The sequence below is a fragment of the Varanus komodoensis genome, unplaced genomic scaffold, assembly GCF_004798865.1.
Source record: "Varanus komodoensis strain SLA01 unplaced genomic scaffold, ASM479886v1 scaffold3, whole genome shotgun sequence".
Lineage (NCBI taxonomy): Eukaryota > Metazoa > Chordata > Lepidosauria > Squamata > Varanidae > Varanus > Varanus komodoensis.
Window position 1 is genome coordinate 20,375,492 of NW_025335761.1, and position 17,567 is coordinate 20,393,058.

The 17,567-nt window shown below is 44.7% G+C and overlaps 1 protein-coding gene across 1 annotated transcript in view; it reads right to left on the bottom strand.

The window, feature by feature from the left end:
• Positions 1–1,590: 1,590 nt before the first annotated feature.
• The window catches only part of ITPKA (inositol-trisphosphate 3-kinase A), a 67,340-nt gene continuing 51,363 nt past the window's right edge, over positions 1,591–17,567 (bottom strand). The window contains exons 3-7 of the mRNA XM_044436440.1: positions 16,642–16,855; positions 15,070–15,274; positions 11,187–11,288; positions 7,768–7,839; positions 1,591–6,422 (exon numbers count right to left, since the gene is read on the bottom strand). Coding sequence (XP_044292375.1) covers positions 6,219–6,422; positions 7,768–7,839; positions 11,187–11,288; positions 15,070–15,274; positions 16,642–16,855 — 797 coding nt within the window. The 3' untranslated portion in view covers positions 1,591–6,218. The remainder of the gene's footprint in view (positions 6,423–7,767; positions 7,840–11,186; positions 11,289–15,069; positions 15,275–16,641; positions 16,856–17,567) is intronic.

The window sequence follows — 17,567 nt, forward strand, 5'->3', positions numbered from 1 at the left end:
ACAAGCCTGCTTCTATGCAATTTCAAATCAGATAAGATGTATACGTCTATATTTTGCAACACAGAAATAAAGACATCCTAACACAACTCTTTACTCTTCTCTGTTAACAATCAACTGCATAGAGTCAAGAAGAGGAATGTCATTTCTGAAAAGAAAGATTTCATCTCTGATTCAGCTGTAATGCTCAAACATAACATTTGTATTTAGCATTTAGGAAAATGCTTGTATTGTTCAACTACTGTTAATGTTCACATACTGCTGACCAATGTTTCTGTCACTTCAAATAAAAGGGAATAAGCCCAAAAGCATTACTAAACACCTTTACACGCTTAACTAGCAAAACCAATTCTCTGCATTCAGCTTGTCGTTATAAAACAGTAGCCAAGCCATTAATGTTCAACTGTTGAGGACACAATCCTATGCATGTTAGACAGAAAGACCTCTCCATCTAAACATGCATAAGACATAGAAACAGAGCAAGTCAGAAGGGGCCTCCCAGGCCATCTACTCTGACCCCTGGCTCAGCCAGCTCTGCTCACAACCTGTTCACCATGTGCATGTCCAGCCTATCCTTGAACACCCTCACCGATGGGGCCTCCACCACCTCCCATGGAAGCCCATTCCATACCCTCGGAGTCCCTAACTGTCAGGAAGTGCTTCCTGGAATCTTAATGGAACCTCGGTTCCCTGAGCTTTGCTCCGTTGGAGCGCATCCTGCCCTCCTCTGCAGGGGAGAACAGGTCTCTACCCACCTCCGTGTGACACTCCCTCACATACCTGTATGTCGCCAACAGATTCCCTCAGCGTATTCTCTTCCCCAGGCTGAAAAGACCCAGTTCCCTCAGTTTCGCCTCATACGGCTTTCCCTGCAAACCGGCCACCAACCTTGTGGCCCTGCGCTGCAGTGACTCTAACCTGGCTATATCCTTTCTGTAACGAGGGGCCCAAAACTGAGCACACTACTCCGGTTGCAGGCGCACTAGAGTCATGTAGAGTGGTAGTAATACCTCTCTCGATCTAGAAGCCACACTTCTGGCTATGCAACCAAGGGTGGCGTTTGCCCTCTTGACCACCACATCACACGGCTGACTCATGTTTAGCCTGCAGTCAACCAGCACCCCGAGATCCCTTTCACTGTATCCTTTAGATGCTGAACAGCAAGAGAAAGTAAGGTCAGTTTGGTATATTACGTTACAATTTTAAAAGTGAAAAGCTAGAACTGAAGGCTAGGACTAGGGATGAAAATGTGTCTTTGCATTAAAAATGTAAACATGCAGGATAAATGCCAATAGTATCTTCTGAATGGAATCCCAGGAGGTGAAGATTGGTGGTGGGGCTTGACCCATTGCCCGTCCTGCTGTGGACCCAAGGACAACCATCCTCTGAAGCTGCTCTTTTCACTAAAGGAAACCCCTGATTAGCACCAGGGCTGTGATCCCTAAAATTAGCAGTTGCCCAGCTCTTGGTGCTATTGTTAGAATGTGGATCCATTTCATGTTTCCTCTCACTTTGCCCTTAGCTGTCAATCCTCACAAAAATAAAAGGATTAAATGCATCAGACACAAAAGCCTCTGATAAACACAGAATGGGTGCGTTTTCAGTTAAATTTATTTCTTATAGCACATCTTGGAAATACTAAGGTTCTCAATCTATATAGTTAAGATGGCAGAATCAGTATATTGTTTGCACTTTAGTGTTCAGAGCAACATCCTCTATTGATGAAACAAGCTTTTTTTGTCTGGTTTGCAGTCAAAAGTAGAACTGTTGCCAAAATAAGGCACAATTCTATGCCTACTCAGTCAGAAAAAGTCCTAAGGCTTTTTCTGACTAGATGGGCACAGACCGGGCTCATGATCATTTGAAAAATGATCCCCCATCACTCAAGTCTACTCATGGAATTCAACAGAAGGAGAGGATCAGCCCTTTAGTAAAATTTTCTCACTGAATCTCAAAGGTACAACTGCCCTTTCTGGATCGAAGTTTCCACAATTTTAAATCCTTTAATGGCTCATGACCCCTTCTGTTTCATAGTTACACAAATTCCATACAGTTCTCTGTATTGCACTTTTCTTCCACAAATCTAAGTACATGCATTAAAAGAGCATATGGATCCTCACAACAACCCTGTGAGGTAGGCATGTCTCCATTTGCATTTTAAAGCGGCGGAAAAAGATGGATCCACAGACTGGGGGGCGCTGTTCTGCTCTTCCAGCTCCATACAATGTTCTATAGCACCTATTTTCTCCCTTCACCAGTTTCCAGCATACAATTTCCTTTTCCATTTGAAATAAAAGTACAAGTCACCAGCTCTCTTGATCAGGTCTTTTCAAGAGTCACCTTTGCCTTCTGCAGTTCCAAACATCAGCAACAGATGGGCAAGACTTTCCTGCCATTCCTGCTGCTGAGAACGGCAGAGGTGAAGAGCAGGAGTCTGGTGCTCTAGGCCAAGGCAAGGGACACGATCGTCAAGGCAACCAAAACCAGCTTGTAGACGTTGTGAAACCCAGGCCGGGCTGGCTGGCGTGATGGTGAGAAGGGAAGCAGAAGGCAGCACTGCAGCTGGGTAAACCACAGAGCTGGCAAAGATGGAAGAGGGGCTGCTGGGTGTGGAAGGCCAGTCCTCTCAACAGCTATGCTGAGGACACTGAAAGCTAGGGATCCCCATGCAAACAGCAGTTGAAAGGAAACTGGGGAAATGGCAGGAGCCCGCCTAGTCATATAATGGGGAGGGTGGGCAGGGCTCCCGCCAAAAATTCTAGGCTCAGCTAGAGCAATCTTCCCAAAAGTGGCACTGCGTGGGCGCAGCACCCATGTGTGTGATGCATGGTGACCACAGTGAGGAAGTGTTGTCTCCGCAGGGATAGAGAAGGGAGAGGGGTTTTTTTTAAATGTTGCTTGCAGTACTGTTGTAGTGTAATGCTGATTGCTTGTTTGCTTTTATACTGAACCCACCTTGAAACTTTGGGATAGGCCCAAATAAAGACTGTCAAGCAACAAGATCTCACCACGCACACCCCTCCGCAAAGACTCCCTTCCAAACCTGGGGGAGGGGGGCACAAGCTAGTGCTATCCAGGTAATTCTGGAGTGCAGCTCCCATGACCCTATGTGATTAGCCACATTAACTGTGGCTGATTGGGTATGTGGTACAAAACATGTGGAGGGCATCGGGCTGTCAGCTATCCCTTGCAAACCACCATCTGGAGACCACTACTGTAAAGCAGGCCCTCTAGTAGAGCAAAGGGACTATTTGGAAACAGGTTTGCTGCTCATACCAGCGTGCGGCTGGCCAGCCTCCTTTCCAACACTCACATGCACAAGCAGCAGCAGGGTATAGATATGCGAGTGGTTTCCCATTAAATAAGTAAAGGGCCTTTATAGATGAATGATGTTTTCAAAAAATAAAATGATGCTTTAGTAATCACTATTTTCAATCTTGTTTCTAATTAGCATTCAAAATCGTACTTCATCCACTCTGCTAGATGGCTTTTTAACCTTCTCCTATGTTTCTTCAACTATGGCCCATTAGCGACGAATTGCAATCTTCGTTTGCTTTAATAAATCACCAGTCAAGGGTTGCTACGAACAATTGAAACCTCTTGAGCATTGGGTTTGAATTCCAAAACAAATAAATGTTTTAAGCAATCTGTAACCTTTTGGTCAAGAATTTGGTAACACTTTTGTGTGCATTTCCTGAGAACAAGCATGAGCCAGAATAGCTGGAGTAGCTTCTTTCTGTTGCATGTGACAGCTTCGTATAGCTTGACATCAGCAAATCTTGACCAGGGAGAGCAACAAGCCCCATCAGGAAGTCTCAGCAGACCTTCTGCAGCCAGCAGGGACAGAGCTGCTGTTGCCACTGAAGCCAGTCTTGTGACAAGATTGCAATGGCAGAGGAAAGGAAGTCTCACTTTGTTAGCAAAGCGCACCAACTGAGAACAGGTGAACAAATGTGGGGTGCTCATGGCAAAAAAACCCCACACGCTTGAGGATAAATATTGGAAATATACATTTTAGCCATTCTGGCCACTGAAGTTTCGTGCATGGCTACATGATGACAATGTTAATCACACTAGGAGCCCACAGTCCCTGGGGGGGGGGGGTGGAATATGCAGCAGGCTTCATCATGCAGGATTCACCAGAACAGCCACACAGAGACCGCATGAGCTACAACATAAGAGCAACTAGTTTCCTTGCATCCTCTTATGGAATATGCATGGATGGAGCTCTGGAGTACAGTCTATAAGGAAGGAAGTGACTCATTAAGCATCACGGAATTTCTGGAACTGAATGGCTGGGCCAGTGAATACAGAAGAATGCATTCTCAGGGATCAGTCCACCATGAATTGTGGCTTTAAGCTCTGCTCTTCTTTCAGGAAGAAGGCATTTGTACGACAGCATTTCCCTATCACATAAACCATCATCTTCACAGTTGACATCAGGTTAACTGTTAAAATAACCAGTTGCTGTAGAGAGAGAGACTACTTTCAGTTTCTGTACAAATCTGGCATTTGAATCTTGGGCTTGTGGAGATTATCAGGTCTCAGGTCCAACTGTTCCTCATCTTGAGGGGACCTGTAGTCATTAAATGGACCATTTTGGCATTGCATGGTTTCAGACAAGAGAAGTCGAAGGCAAACTTTTTACAACTTCACCCCTATTCCAGAAAGACCTGCCTGGAATGGACCAATACCACAATCATTCGATAGCCGATCTTTAATAATCTGTCCCAGTGAAGTGTGTTACACCTCTCAGGTCCACAACACATTGCTCTCTGATGGGGATAACTTTTTTTAATGCTTGCAGAGTTCTGCTGATAAACTCAAGTAAAAGTGGCAGATCTGGAAGAATCAAGAAGTAGCACCATTTAGCAAGCAAAGCAACACAACTCAGGCTCTGACGCCTCGGATGTGGAGCACTTCAGTGTCAACAGCATTTGTTAGTACTTGTTTCACTTACTAACAAGCAATCCGCTTGCTAGTAAATTCAAGCCAGCTGGCAAGAGGTCAACTGGGCCATCACCAACCACCAAAGAGTGCCTAAACCGCCTTCAGAACACACAGGTGATCTTTCTCGGGAATGTGTAGTGATCTTAGCACAGTCTCAGGTGAAGATTAGAACATACTATGAATCATCAAGAGACACTAACGCAATACCAAAGGGAAATCAGAATCCCTCATTTTTAGCCTTTACTTCCTGAAGGTAGGACAGCTCCTCTCCAACAGGTAAAGTAAAAACCAGACAGCTCAGTAAGCACGGGAAGGACAGTCATTCAAACCAAATTCTGAGCTCATGCTGATTCATGTCTTTCACATGGATTTTTCTTAGAACTGCAATCCTGCCCACAATTATTTGAGTTTCAAAGATACTAAGTTCGTACTACATTTGTATCCACTTTTTGGGTGGGGTTTGTTTTTTGTGCTGGAAAGTTGCACAATGTTTTGGCAAGGACTGGCGTAGAAATGCAAATGATGGAAGAGGGAGAGCAAACATGGACTGGCAGAGAAGAGAGACGAGGAGGCACAAAAGGGTATAGAGCAAACAAGTAGCTGCACCGGGTGCAAAAGCCCTTTCATTGGTTCCTAGAAGCCCAAGGTAACCTTTGGATTCTGAAGTTACAGCAACACTTTGTGAGCACTATCAAACTTTCCTGCATCACCATGGCAACTAGATTTTATATTAAGAAAAAGAAGGCTGAGAGTCTATAAATTCTATATCAAGTTCCAAGCTGTATGGCACACAAGTGAATGCATGGAATGCGAACATCCCTGTCTATGCACTAGAGTGAATAAGGATGCATGTCGGTTATTTTTGAAGACGGCTCCTTTTAGAGGAGCCCTTTGATCTTTTCCATCTTACATCCTCCAAGCAACTTTTACTCTTGGTCACTAAAAGGCAACCCAGAATTACTTGGTTCACCAGTAAGCAGTTGGCCCAGTCCAATGTCTAAATGTTCAGGATTCATTCTGTTTGTTCCATTAATCTGAAGCTAGCATTGAGAACTCATTGCTAACCATGGATTGCTCAGGTCCCCCAGGGATCATCACAGACGGGTTCTCGGTTCCCATCTCTTTTGGCAGCCGGCACCTGTTTCCTGATGTCCCCTGAGTTCCTGATGTCCCCCAAACTCTGGCAAGGAGCTTCCCTCTGACTGAGGGATTGATTCTGGAAAAGTTACACTTTACGGAGCAGTCCTTCAGTGACCCTGAGTCAGTCTCTCTCATCTCTCCAAGATACTTTCTAAAATATTAATCAAATTGTCCAGTCCAAATAAGTAGCCATCCTCCCGGTTTCCTTCCTGCCAAGCGATCCTATGATCCAAGGTCTGTCCATCTGGGAGAAGCGTAGTCTTTCCAAAATCTATGAGCCATATATTGGCATGTCCTCTGTCATCATGCACAAACAGCAGTGAACTTCCAATTACCTGCACAGAAAAGAGAGAGAGACTAATAACCATTTTGCGAAAGCCCCTCAAACCTGCTGTTATTTGTAAGGTCATTTGCTGCTGTTGACGTCATCCTCCCTAAATTGAAGAGCAAATGCACCAGCAATATATAGTGATGGACATGCTATGCAGCACTAAAAGGATCAAAGTTAGCTTGTCTGAAAGCTAAATGCGACTGTTTTAATGCTCTGTTGCATTATGGAGTGCTAGAATGGCCAAAAACAGTGTGTTGGCATGCTCATACAATGCATGACACTCACCAGGATTATACACAGTTCAGGTTCAACTTCAGCACTGGAAAAATGCAATATGTGCCTCCTCCAAAGGCAGACGAGGACGAGGAAGACCAACTATGAAATCGGTCAATTCGATAAAGGGAGCCACAGCCCTGAGCTTACAAGAGCTGAGCAGGACGGGACACTGGAACGCCTTCACTCTTAGGGTCACCTTATGTTGGAGATGGCTTAGCAGAATGTAACGACAAGAATCCCTCCAAGTCCTTCAGCTGAATGTGAGTCACTTAGTTGAAAGTCACTGGGTTCAAGGCAATGAGAATCTTTTGTTTGTGATGTCTGATCTGAGACAGCTCATTTGGAGATCACATTCAACATGATCTTGGATGTGTGAAGTGACCCACAGAAGCCACTTCTAGGTCATCTATAAAGTTTTTCCTATAATGTGTGGCAAGACTCCACTGCCCACACCCCCTCAGAGCACCCCCACACCCGCTTGCTTTTGATTGCATAGCATCATCTGGGTTTGAACGGATGCATACACAGGGGACCATGGAACATCTTTCTACGCAAGGATCAATTCATTCTGGAGCAGCTCTCAACAGCTGCATTTTGGGGGAAGTGAGCCAAAAGGCGAAAGGGGTACAGCCAAGGAAATCACATATTTGGCATAAATTTCCTACCACCAGTAAGCAAGCCTTACAAGAGGCATTTAAGTTTTTAGAATGGGGGTAGAACTGCACAGAATCTGGAAACCACCAAACAACTGGTAATTGGGGGGGGGGACCCAGTGGGAACAGGGGAAGGGGGCTTGGCCGTCTGGTGAACAAGGAGGACCAGAATGAGATCACAGGTATGCTGGTTTTGGTCCCTGGGACTGATGTCCGACACCGCTAATATAAAGCATTTGAGAAGGTGGGAAAGTGCCTCGAGAACAGGGTTTGTACAAAGGAACCTTCAGATTTCTTCCAGGCACTCCACACACCCAGTATTTCCCATGGCTACCATATTATGGAAATGGATGTGATTCACTAAGATGTTCCATATGGTTCTGCGCTGGACTCTGGAGCAGTCTGCCAGCCACAACTCACCTCATGCCGTTTGAAGAAGTCTGAAGACTCAAGGACACCACGAATTTCATACAGACGCTTCAAATATTTTCTCTGTTCAAAAAAAAGTGGGAGGGGTGCAGTGAACCACTTGACAAGGGGATCAAAAACAGAAGAATGAAAAGCCAGGTGAATAATGACAAGGAAAAATTCTCAGCGGAAACTACCTTGCCAGTGAGCAATCTGAGACACAGTCTGGTGGGAACATCAGCACAACCCCTAAATCATCTTACAATGGGAGTTTCATAGGACCAACTATTGGTAGGTGATGCCCTACTGAAAAATTGCCATTCACATCTTGCAAAACAGGAAAGCTGCACAGTGCCAGAGCCAGCCACTGGTAATTTTTTTCCGAGGGGTTTCAATGGATCACTTCAGAGGAAGGAAAATGAAAGGCAGAGCATGAAAGCATGAAGCAGCTCCTTCTCACTCCTGGTACAATCTGACCTATGTGGCTTCATGTGAGAACAAGAAGATCCAAAATCTGCTGCCAAGGGAAGGCAGAACGGTTTTGATGCTTTATAGCAGCCCTGTTCAGAGGATCAAAAATATACGTAAGAGCCAGTCTGTGTCCCTGTTACAAGAAGGGTTTCATGGATGGGGAACGCTGGGAATTGTCAGGTTTTTCTTCTATCTAATAGAGCACAGGAGTAGTTTGCATTACCCTTAACAAGTACTTTGAACTTAACCTTAACTTCAAAAAGGCAGGAGGAATAATACGAGAGGAATGTCCTCTGACTAGTGCACACCGCAGCAGTCTGCACTGATGGTAGCTTCTGAAGACTCTTCAGTGGCGACTGCACAAAGAGCACATTGCACTAGTGCGGTCTGGGTGGGACCGATGCCCACGCAATGGTGGGCAGAGCGACTGCCCGGGCCCACATGACACAGCCACACGCGGCGAGCATCCAGCCACTGTGACTTGCCATTTGTTCAAGCCCAGACTGCTTCTTGCAATGCAGCTAGTTCGTTTGCTGACCAAGACATCCCATGGCAGCCCATGGATTATTTTCTGACCCACAACAGGGCCAAGGGGGTTTCTTTCAACCCCAACAGGGCAATTTCAGTGCCAGTTGTGGGGATCAGCTAGTGGACTGTTCAGAAAGAGCTGTGAAAATCCACTGCTGTTCTTTGCAACCCTGCCTGTGCTGCTGCCCACAAGAGCCCCTCCTCTGATGCCCAAGGAGTATTTGGAGCAAGGTCACTGGCTCACTACCTTTCATAAAAGGTAGTTCCAGAAATGTGTGCAAATATGGGGGCCTTCCCCCCACTTTCTTGGTTTCCCCACCTTTCCCAGCTGCGCAAATGTGCTCTTATGGCTTTCCAATACATGCAGCCTTGCCCGCTTGGTGCCCTTGGCACGGGAACTGGGCCTGCTTCTCCTAAAGTACAGCAGGCTAGAAATGTCAGGCTCTGAGTCTGAACAAGACAACGAGGCAGGAGTGGGACTGGAATGTGTTCCTGAAATGCCAGGGTTGATGAGCTCCGAGATTAGCTGAGCAGCCGGTGAGAACCACACCACCTCTGGGTCAGGGAGAAACACTGTAGAACAGGGAGGGTCAGAGGTGGAGGCGTGTGACTTCATCAGCCCGGAGGTCTGTCATCAAGTCAAACAGGCAATTCCATTAAGTAACATCCGGCATTCCCACCATCTGGCCCACAAGCAGCATGAACCTTCTGCGGAGGTTGGGGAGGGAGGGAATGCAGCTTGGAACCAGCTTCTGGTGTGGGCAAGAACTAACTCTGCAATCAGAGATTCATTAACTTGATAGACACTTCTTGTTCATTACGTTGATATTACTCACTCTGTATTACAAAGGCAGTCTAACTCAATAAAGGACTGAGGTTAGAATCTTTCTCCCTGATCTGCTGGAAGGGAAATGTGCGGAGGCTTGCTCACAACCACCCACTTCAGCTGCTGAATGCTAACAGATGAAGGGCACAAGACTACATACAGGCTAAACGGGGAACAGCTGGCAGTTGTGTAGCAATCCGATGAGAAGCACCGGCGAAAGGAAACAAGAGATGCACCAAAGTGGGGAGGGCTTGCGATGTAATCCTCTCGACTCCCAGGGCTGAGAGGATGCTTCTCAGTGCACTCCTGCTTCTCTGCACTTCCTCGAGTTTCCAAGTGGTCCAGAAAGGAAAGCTCTCGAGGCCACCCTCTTTTCACTCCTCCTTTTCAGAGCGGCTACTGCATTTCCCTGAGGCTGTCAAAAAATCCTGAGAAGGCACCCGAATGGGAGGAGTGCGTGGTCAATGGCCCTGACCAGGGATGCCCACACTTGCAGGAACGCTATGCACAAGTGTGAAAAGCCTGGCCCACCCTTCCTCCAAATTAAAAAAAAAAAACATGTAGATTCGCACACATTTCTGGGGTCAATGCCCCCACAAGCCCGACTAGTTTTGAAGCTCCAAAAACAAAACAAAAATAAAAGGGGCCAAATAAAAAGAGGTTGAATCAGAGCAGGAATGCGGGGGACAAGACAGGTTATGCCAGAAGGACTCGGGGTACCTGCTGGAGGACTGAGGAGAAAGGAGTGAGGAGCAACCTACAGCTAGCTAGATCACCTGTTGGGCTCAGCAGGGTCGTCCCATGAACAAGCCACGCTGTGTTGCTTACTCACCAGGCTGGCTGTTGTGGAAACTCTCTCACTTATCTGGAAAGGGCTGCCAAATGTATGCAAAAGCATTTCTAACCACAGCTGCTAACTGTTCACCCAGGGACATGGTTTGGTGTGGACTGCAAAGTTGTTGTTTTTTCAGATAGAGTGCTATTGCTAAACAGACTGAATCCCCAAAGCTGAGATCAGCTTTCTACCGACCACAAATACCTCTGCCTTGCCTGGATTAAGTCTCGGCTGGTTAACTCACACTCGGCCTATCACAAGCCCTGTATACAGACTCCAGATTTCTTTCCACTGCTTGCCTGGTATCAGGTGGAACATGGACAGAGTGAGTTTTGGTGCCACCAGCATCCTGGTGAACTTCGTTCCAAATTTCTGGACAACTTCTTCCTGTGGTTTCAAGTAGGTATGAAAGAGCAGGGAGGGTAAGACAGAATGCTGTGTAACTCCACAGGCTAATGGGCAAGAGGACAAGCAGTGACAACACAGCATGACCTTCTGAACAGTGCTCTCTGGCTAGGACTGGAACCAAACAAAACAGTGCCTTGCAGTCTCAACAGAACTATTTGAACCAGAAAGAGATCATGGCTGATGATACTGAAACCCACTGGAGTCCCCTTTGTAGCCCAGATTGTTCACAAAGTGACCAAGGAAGTCTCATCCAAACCTCAGCCAGAAGCCAGACAGAAATGGGTCTAGCTAATCCGTATTACTTAATAAAATGTGAAGGCCCAGAAAGTGTAAAAAAAATGCAAGCTTTCAAGTGTGGCTTACCAATATAACTGTATCTCCTTTAATGAATTCCACAAAAACCTGGAAAACTTGCTCCTGTGACTTGGTTGTCTTGAAGTTTGTGTTACAAGTCCCATCAGCCTTCTGTATATAAATGAAAAAGGGGAAAACAAAACAGGTCATTCTGCAAGCTGAGGGAAGAAAAAACAGAAGGCCACAGCACTAGAGAAAGAGAAGGGGAAGTCCCAGAAGAGGCACTAAAAACAGTGTATTCAAGGCCCAGTCATTTAGATCGGAAGGCTAGTCTTCAGATGCAGCTGAACTAGTTCCCTCAAGACAGCTAAACCAATGCTGCCTGCTCACTGCTAACACCTACACCAATAAATAGTGGTTAGGTCATGTTTAAGGCAGCCTCTCCCATGGAGGTGCCCTCCAGATGTGTTGAATTTGAACTGCCAACCTGCCTTGCCAGTATCTTTCCTGAAGGGAGATGGTGAGGGTGAGTCAACGTATCTGGAGGACACCTCATGGGGGAAGGCTGGGTTAAAGCATCAGTCAGGAACTGTCAGGTTCAAATCCCAGCTCAGTCAGGAAGCTCACTGGGTGACTTTGGGACAGTCACTCTGAACCTAACCTCACAGGATTTTTGTGAAGATAGCATGGAAAGGGGAGAAGAGAACCAGGAGGTTGTAAAATCAAAATAATGGCACCAAAATAATGAGCAATGCATATATATGCCTTTTAAGACATAATTTACTTTATGTTGGAGCTAGTCTTAGTCACAGTTAAGAACAGACCCAGTGAAATCAGCAGGACTGCAGTTAGTTATGACTAATTTAAGTCCTACCAGTTTCAGTCAGTCTACTCTTCAGTATAACTGTCTGGATCTAGCCCATTATAGATAAGGTAGGTAGGTGGGCAGGCGGGATATAATGAATGACTGTAAATACCTGTGAAAAGACCACTGTGTTAGGAAAGGATGCTTCTATCCATTAAAGGAAGCAAAGTAAAAGCCCTGTGCCCAGATAAAACTCAGCTCTGAGTTGGAGTAGAATGGCCAGCCAAATTTATTCATGCATACATCCATACTGACAAAAGTAGCTTTAAGGAGAATCAGTTAACTGCATGACAACCCTTTGTCCAACACCCTCTCAGTTCATAGCCTCTCCTTTGTTTTGCTTTGTTTTGTTTGACAGTGTGGGCCAGGCTCAGACACACATGGATGGCATCTGAAGAGACATGGGAAAGTTATACAACTGCAGTGGCACATTGTGGGAAGAGAAATCTAGGAGAACTCCAAAGCGATACCCTAAAGCAAACCTGTGCGTGCAGAGAAAGGATCCTTTTCTGTCTGCTTCCAGGAAGCTCATTAGCTGTGTACAACATGTTGCGACACCAGTGTGAGATCAAGGGGCACAGGCGGGGGGAGTGAGAGACTGACAGCATCCTCCATATTTTTGAGCTAAACATCAACGTCAGCCCATGACCTATGGCTGGAGGGGAAACACACCTTCTGTTCAAAAGGTTGCTTTAATTATTTATTTGTGTCTTTTGGAATGTTAGAACTAAGAGCAGCAAAATTTAAAACTCCACTCAGAGAAACACTGACATACAAGCTGACTGATGACATGGCTGCTTCCTTCAAGCAAACGTCCACCACTGGGGGAACTTTTCTCCAGCAGTGTGAAGGAAGCCAAACGGCAACACTCGTTCGGTTCATGGTTCCACTGAAGGGGCAGCCCCTCAGAAGTGCTGCCCGCTGGGCACTGCTGCTATCTGGGGGAGACTCCCCTCCTCCAATCAGAGAACTATGCTGGGTGGAGGTATTTAAGCGTGATGCTTTCCCCACTAGGTCACATTTAAGCATTTCTGGCTTGCTACTCCTCAGATGAAGACAGCACACCTGCAATTGCAGTGCTTCCAGCTTGGCTTTATAGTAAATTTAATTCAGTCTTTCTAGATGTGGTAAATTGCAGCTTCCAGCATGGTGTCCTCTAATATTTGGAAGGCATCTGGTTGGGGAAGACTAGGTTAACCAACCTAAGCAAAGGACTCCAGTTACAATCAGGGAGTACTGTGCTGAGTTTTTATGGTGGAACTATGTCCAGAATCGTCTTCCATTACAGATCAGAACTACAGACTTCAACATGGATTAATACAAGCTTGTAAACAGACAGCTGCTTCTGACAAGTTCAGGCAAGAGCCCTTAGAAAACATGTTTCTTTTAGGCTAGCCAAACACTGCAAACAACCAACAGGCACACGTGACCAGGTAGACTAATGAAAAATTTTGTGTGCTAGGAATTTAGGTTTGTGCTGACAGCTGTTTCTCATAATACAGAAGCAGAGTTTCCTCTTCCAAGCTGCAAATGAAATACTGAAGATCAATATGCCTTCTTATTTAAAAGAAAAACTAATGAAAAAGTGACACTTAGATTGTTGAGTGAGAGAGATCAAAATATGCAATTGAAAATATAAATTTACAGAAGCGTAAAGTCAAATTTAAAGCCAAATTTAAAAAGATATACTGTCTCTTGTCAAGAGTTTGAACTACTATACCCTGTTAATACTGAAACCCCTGTATGGATCAACAGTTTAAAATGGACAAGTGCCCTCGCCATTTTAATACCAAGTAGCAGTTGAAAAATATACTTCCAGTAGTTATCCAGAGGTCAAAAACACCAAATCTATCTATTAAACAAAAAGCTAAACATAGAGCCAAAGCAAGGAAGTGGTGAATACTATTTTTGGTGGGGGTAAGAAGAATCTTGAGTAACAAATCCAAACACCTTGCCTCTAACCTGATATTCTGAGTATACTGTATTGCACTGACTCTAGCAGAAGAAGAAGGAGGTTGTTATGGTTCAACAGGAACAGTTGTGAAGCTCCTCAGGGTCCAAAAGCCAAGATAGTTTGTTGAAGCCATGCCAAGAACTTAAAGGCCTTCAGCTTGTTAGGAAGGGCACTTGACCTAAATTCCCTTGCAGATAAGGCTGCTTCTGCTGGGATAATAAAATTGTCTTACTAAGGGAGCTTCACCTTACACCCTGCCCCACATACACCATTTCTCAAGGAGGGAGGAGTTAGAGCCTGCCTGCAAACCAAGAGGCTCTGCAACGGAGGGAGAGAGGGGTTTTATCAATTCTTCTCTTTTGTTCTTGCCTGGGGAGAAGAAGAATTAACACAACGCTTGTCCAGGCAACTTCGGAGTCGTAGAGCATCCCCTGGCCTATTCAGGAAATCAGTACAACCACAGGGAAGGGGACTGTAACCTCTCTTCCACTTGTTTATATTCTGCATCCTGATGTCACTGGATTTGGCATCTTAGATGAATGGTTTCATTTCTTCCTATGTGTCTTTGAATTTAAAATGAGGCTCCTTGGCTGAACTAGGCCAACGGGTTAACACATATGGTCGGTTGGGGAAGAACACTCAGCTTTCTGTGAAGTGATGATTTCATAGGTTACGGGGAGAACAAACTGTGGGTGGGCTACAACACTGAAGAACTGGGTTTTTTTAGGGCTAAAAAACCTGATAAAACACACAAGTTGGACCATTTCCAAAATGGCGTTCTGCTGTTTAAGTTCCCTTTTCCCCACCATTGTTGCTAAGAAGCAGAGCTGATATAACACAAGGCTTGTATAGATTTGGGAAAGTGTAGGCATTGCAGTTCATATGAGAAAAGCCGAATGCTCTTCAGAATTGATTTCTAGCTCAACAGGAAGAATCACTGACCAACCCCCTCTAACTACTTCCTCTTGCACACTTTTATATCCAGGCATTCTTCTTGTTGTTAAGTACCTGTAGGTGAGTTTGACTGGACTGCTTATGCTCCAAGACATCTTTCTTGCACTACGGAGGCATCTATAAACATGCTGGCCTGCTACATCTAGAAAATGCTTACAAAGGAGTGGAAGAGGCCCCACCTTTATCCCCTCAATCCTGAAACCCAAGTTGGCACTGGAGCTGATGGTCTCCCTCCACTGCATGTACCGGGGTTTGGTCACTGCATGCTGCGTGTTCTCCTCAGCAGTGGGCGCCAGGGGGTCCACATCGATCATTTTCTTATACATATCCTTGCGTAACTTTGGTTTCTCACGTGCTTTAGTCAACTCCTCCTCCAAATATGTCCTGCAAAAATAACCGGACATTGAGCCCATTTTTGATACTTGGAATTAAAGCAGAAATAAGTTTGCTTTTCATGCCATCTTTCACATTGGAGTTCAACATTTGCTAAAGAAAACTACAGTCATAACTCTCTTCCAGATGCTGACATTGTTTTTAAAGGGCAGTTGGATCAACCAAAGAAGGGACTTAAAGCTCTCAGCCAGAATCCTTCATAGCCATGGAAAGGAAGAAACATGCATAGGCAAAGAAGTTTTTCAAGTTTTATACCTGAATCAGTCACTTAACTGAACAAGCAAGCCAGTTCTAAATTAAAAGCAAAAGAAAAAACAGCACGACTGACTAACATTATATGGCTCTGCAAACTGACTGTGTATGCACCCTGACTTTTCCTGTGTACAGTCAATGTCACCCAAGATAGAAATAGCAGGATTTCCTTGTCTTGATAGTTTATCAGTTTATCTGAATAAATCCTACAGGACTGGGAGCCACCTAAACATCTGATATTTAAAAAGACTTTGCTGCTTTGAGAGCATAAAACCTGGAGAAAGATGGTGTTGCCAACTAAGCCTTTTAATGTGTAATCAACTCTTCCTTTAAATTTAGAATTTGATAAGAATTAAATAAAATGGAATATTCTCTTTCATTTATTACCCTCACTGTTCCTTCCATCTTTTTTTCTTACCACAATGAATCTATTAAGGAAAGAAAGTTAGAATACCTGCACAATTTATTTATCTAAACTTGCTAGGAGTGCTCTACCTGGAAACACTCACAGAACAAAGACACCATTCATTTAAAGGAAGAAATTTCAAACAAATTTTAAAAATATCAATACAATTTTAAATATTATTTCCAACAATACTTTGCTTAAGAGTTACTTAAAACTTCCATTTGTGGGAAAGGGGGAGATGACTGATTGCCACTTTCAACTTGTAGCATTGGACCTGAGGGGAAAAACCCTGAAATATGAAGAATGTTCTCTCAGGAATAATTGATGTGAGACTTCCTAAGCAATTCATTTCCATTTTTCACAGGAGAAAGAGAAGTTTCTATTTTTCCAGGCAACATTCTGCTTATTTGGAGTATAGCCATTTGAAACTTGATTTCTGGGCATGGTGACCTTGTAGAAAGCAAATGGCATGGGAGAGCGAGAGGGAGAGAGAGACACGTTTTCAGCAAGGATCATTACAATATTGATTCAGGACTTTTAGTTCAATGCATCTGGAGGGCACCATGTTGTAAACTACATGGAATTAAACCAGGCTTATCCAACAGCAAAAAGGCAACATCTGTGTCCCATCTCAGCTATATCACAAATAACAACCAACCCTCAAAGAGAGCAGGTGGTAGTTGCTTTTAAGGGCTCCCACCTGATTCCCATCTTACAGTCCATCACGCAAGGCCCTTCAAAATTAGCTAGAAGGTCATCCAGTTGTATATAGGACTCTCCGTCTCGCTCTACCACACCATGGAAGACAGGAACACAGGAACTCAGTGGATCTTTCATCAGCAGCTCAAAACACTTCTCCTCATTCTCAGAGTAGCGCTTCAGGATCGTCCCAGGATCAGCTGCCTTGAAACTCCCTGCAGTAAACAGAATCACCATGGAAAACAACTTTCAGTATGCTAAAAATGAAAGGCCTCTCCTCCCAGTTCAACTGCTACCTTCCATTTAACAGACTTCCCTGGAAAGATAACATATGCCTTATAAAAAGAATGCAAACAGTGTCCAGATATAAAAATTGGTTTGGATAGAATCCTGTGCTAAAATGTCTACAATGAACATATAGGCATGTTTAAGTCCAGATACAAAAGCCAGCACAGAAAGTTATCAGGCCAAACTATGCTATTGTTCTGATAGCTGGATTCAACGACTGTATTTATGCAAGACCCCACTGCTCTGAATTGAGATCCATGCTGTACCTACTCTTGGCACGCAAGAGAGAAGCAATCACTCAGTCATTGTTGTCCAGTACCCAAGTCAAGAAGCCAAGCCATCCACTTGGAGAACTTGCACGCACATGGCCATGTACGTACGCTCTCCTCTAGGTACTGTATCACACTCTTAGGACCTCCCAGCAACATAGTTTGACTACTCTGAGGTTCCAAAAGTATCCAGTATGAGCAACACTACTTTCGTTCCTTGAGCAGAGGCCCAGCAGAAGCTACTTTTAGAATTGTAGAGGTGACTTCAATGTCAGAGAGGAATCCTTTATCTAAGCTAGTAATCCATATCTCCTGAAATTAATCCATGCTCCAGAAGGCAGAAAGTGAGGCTGAATCTAATACGAAATAA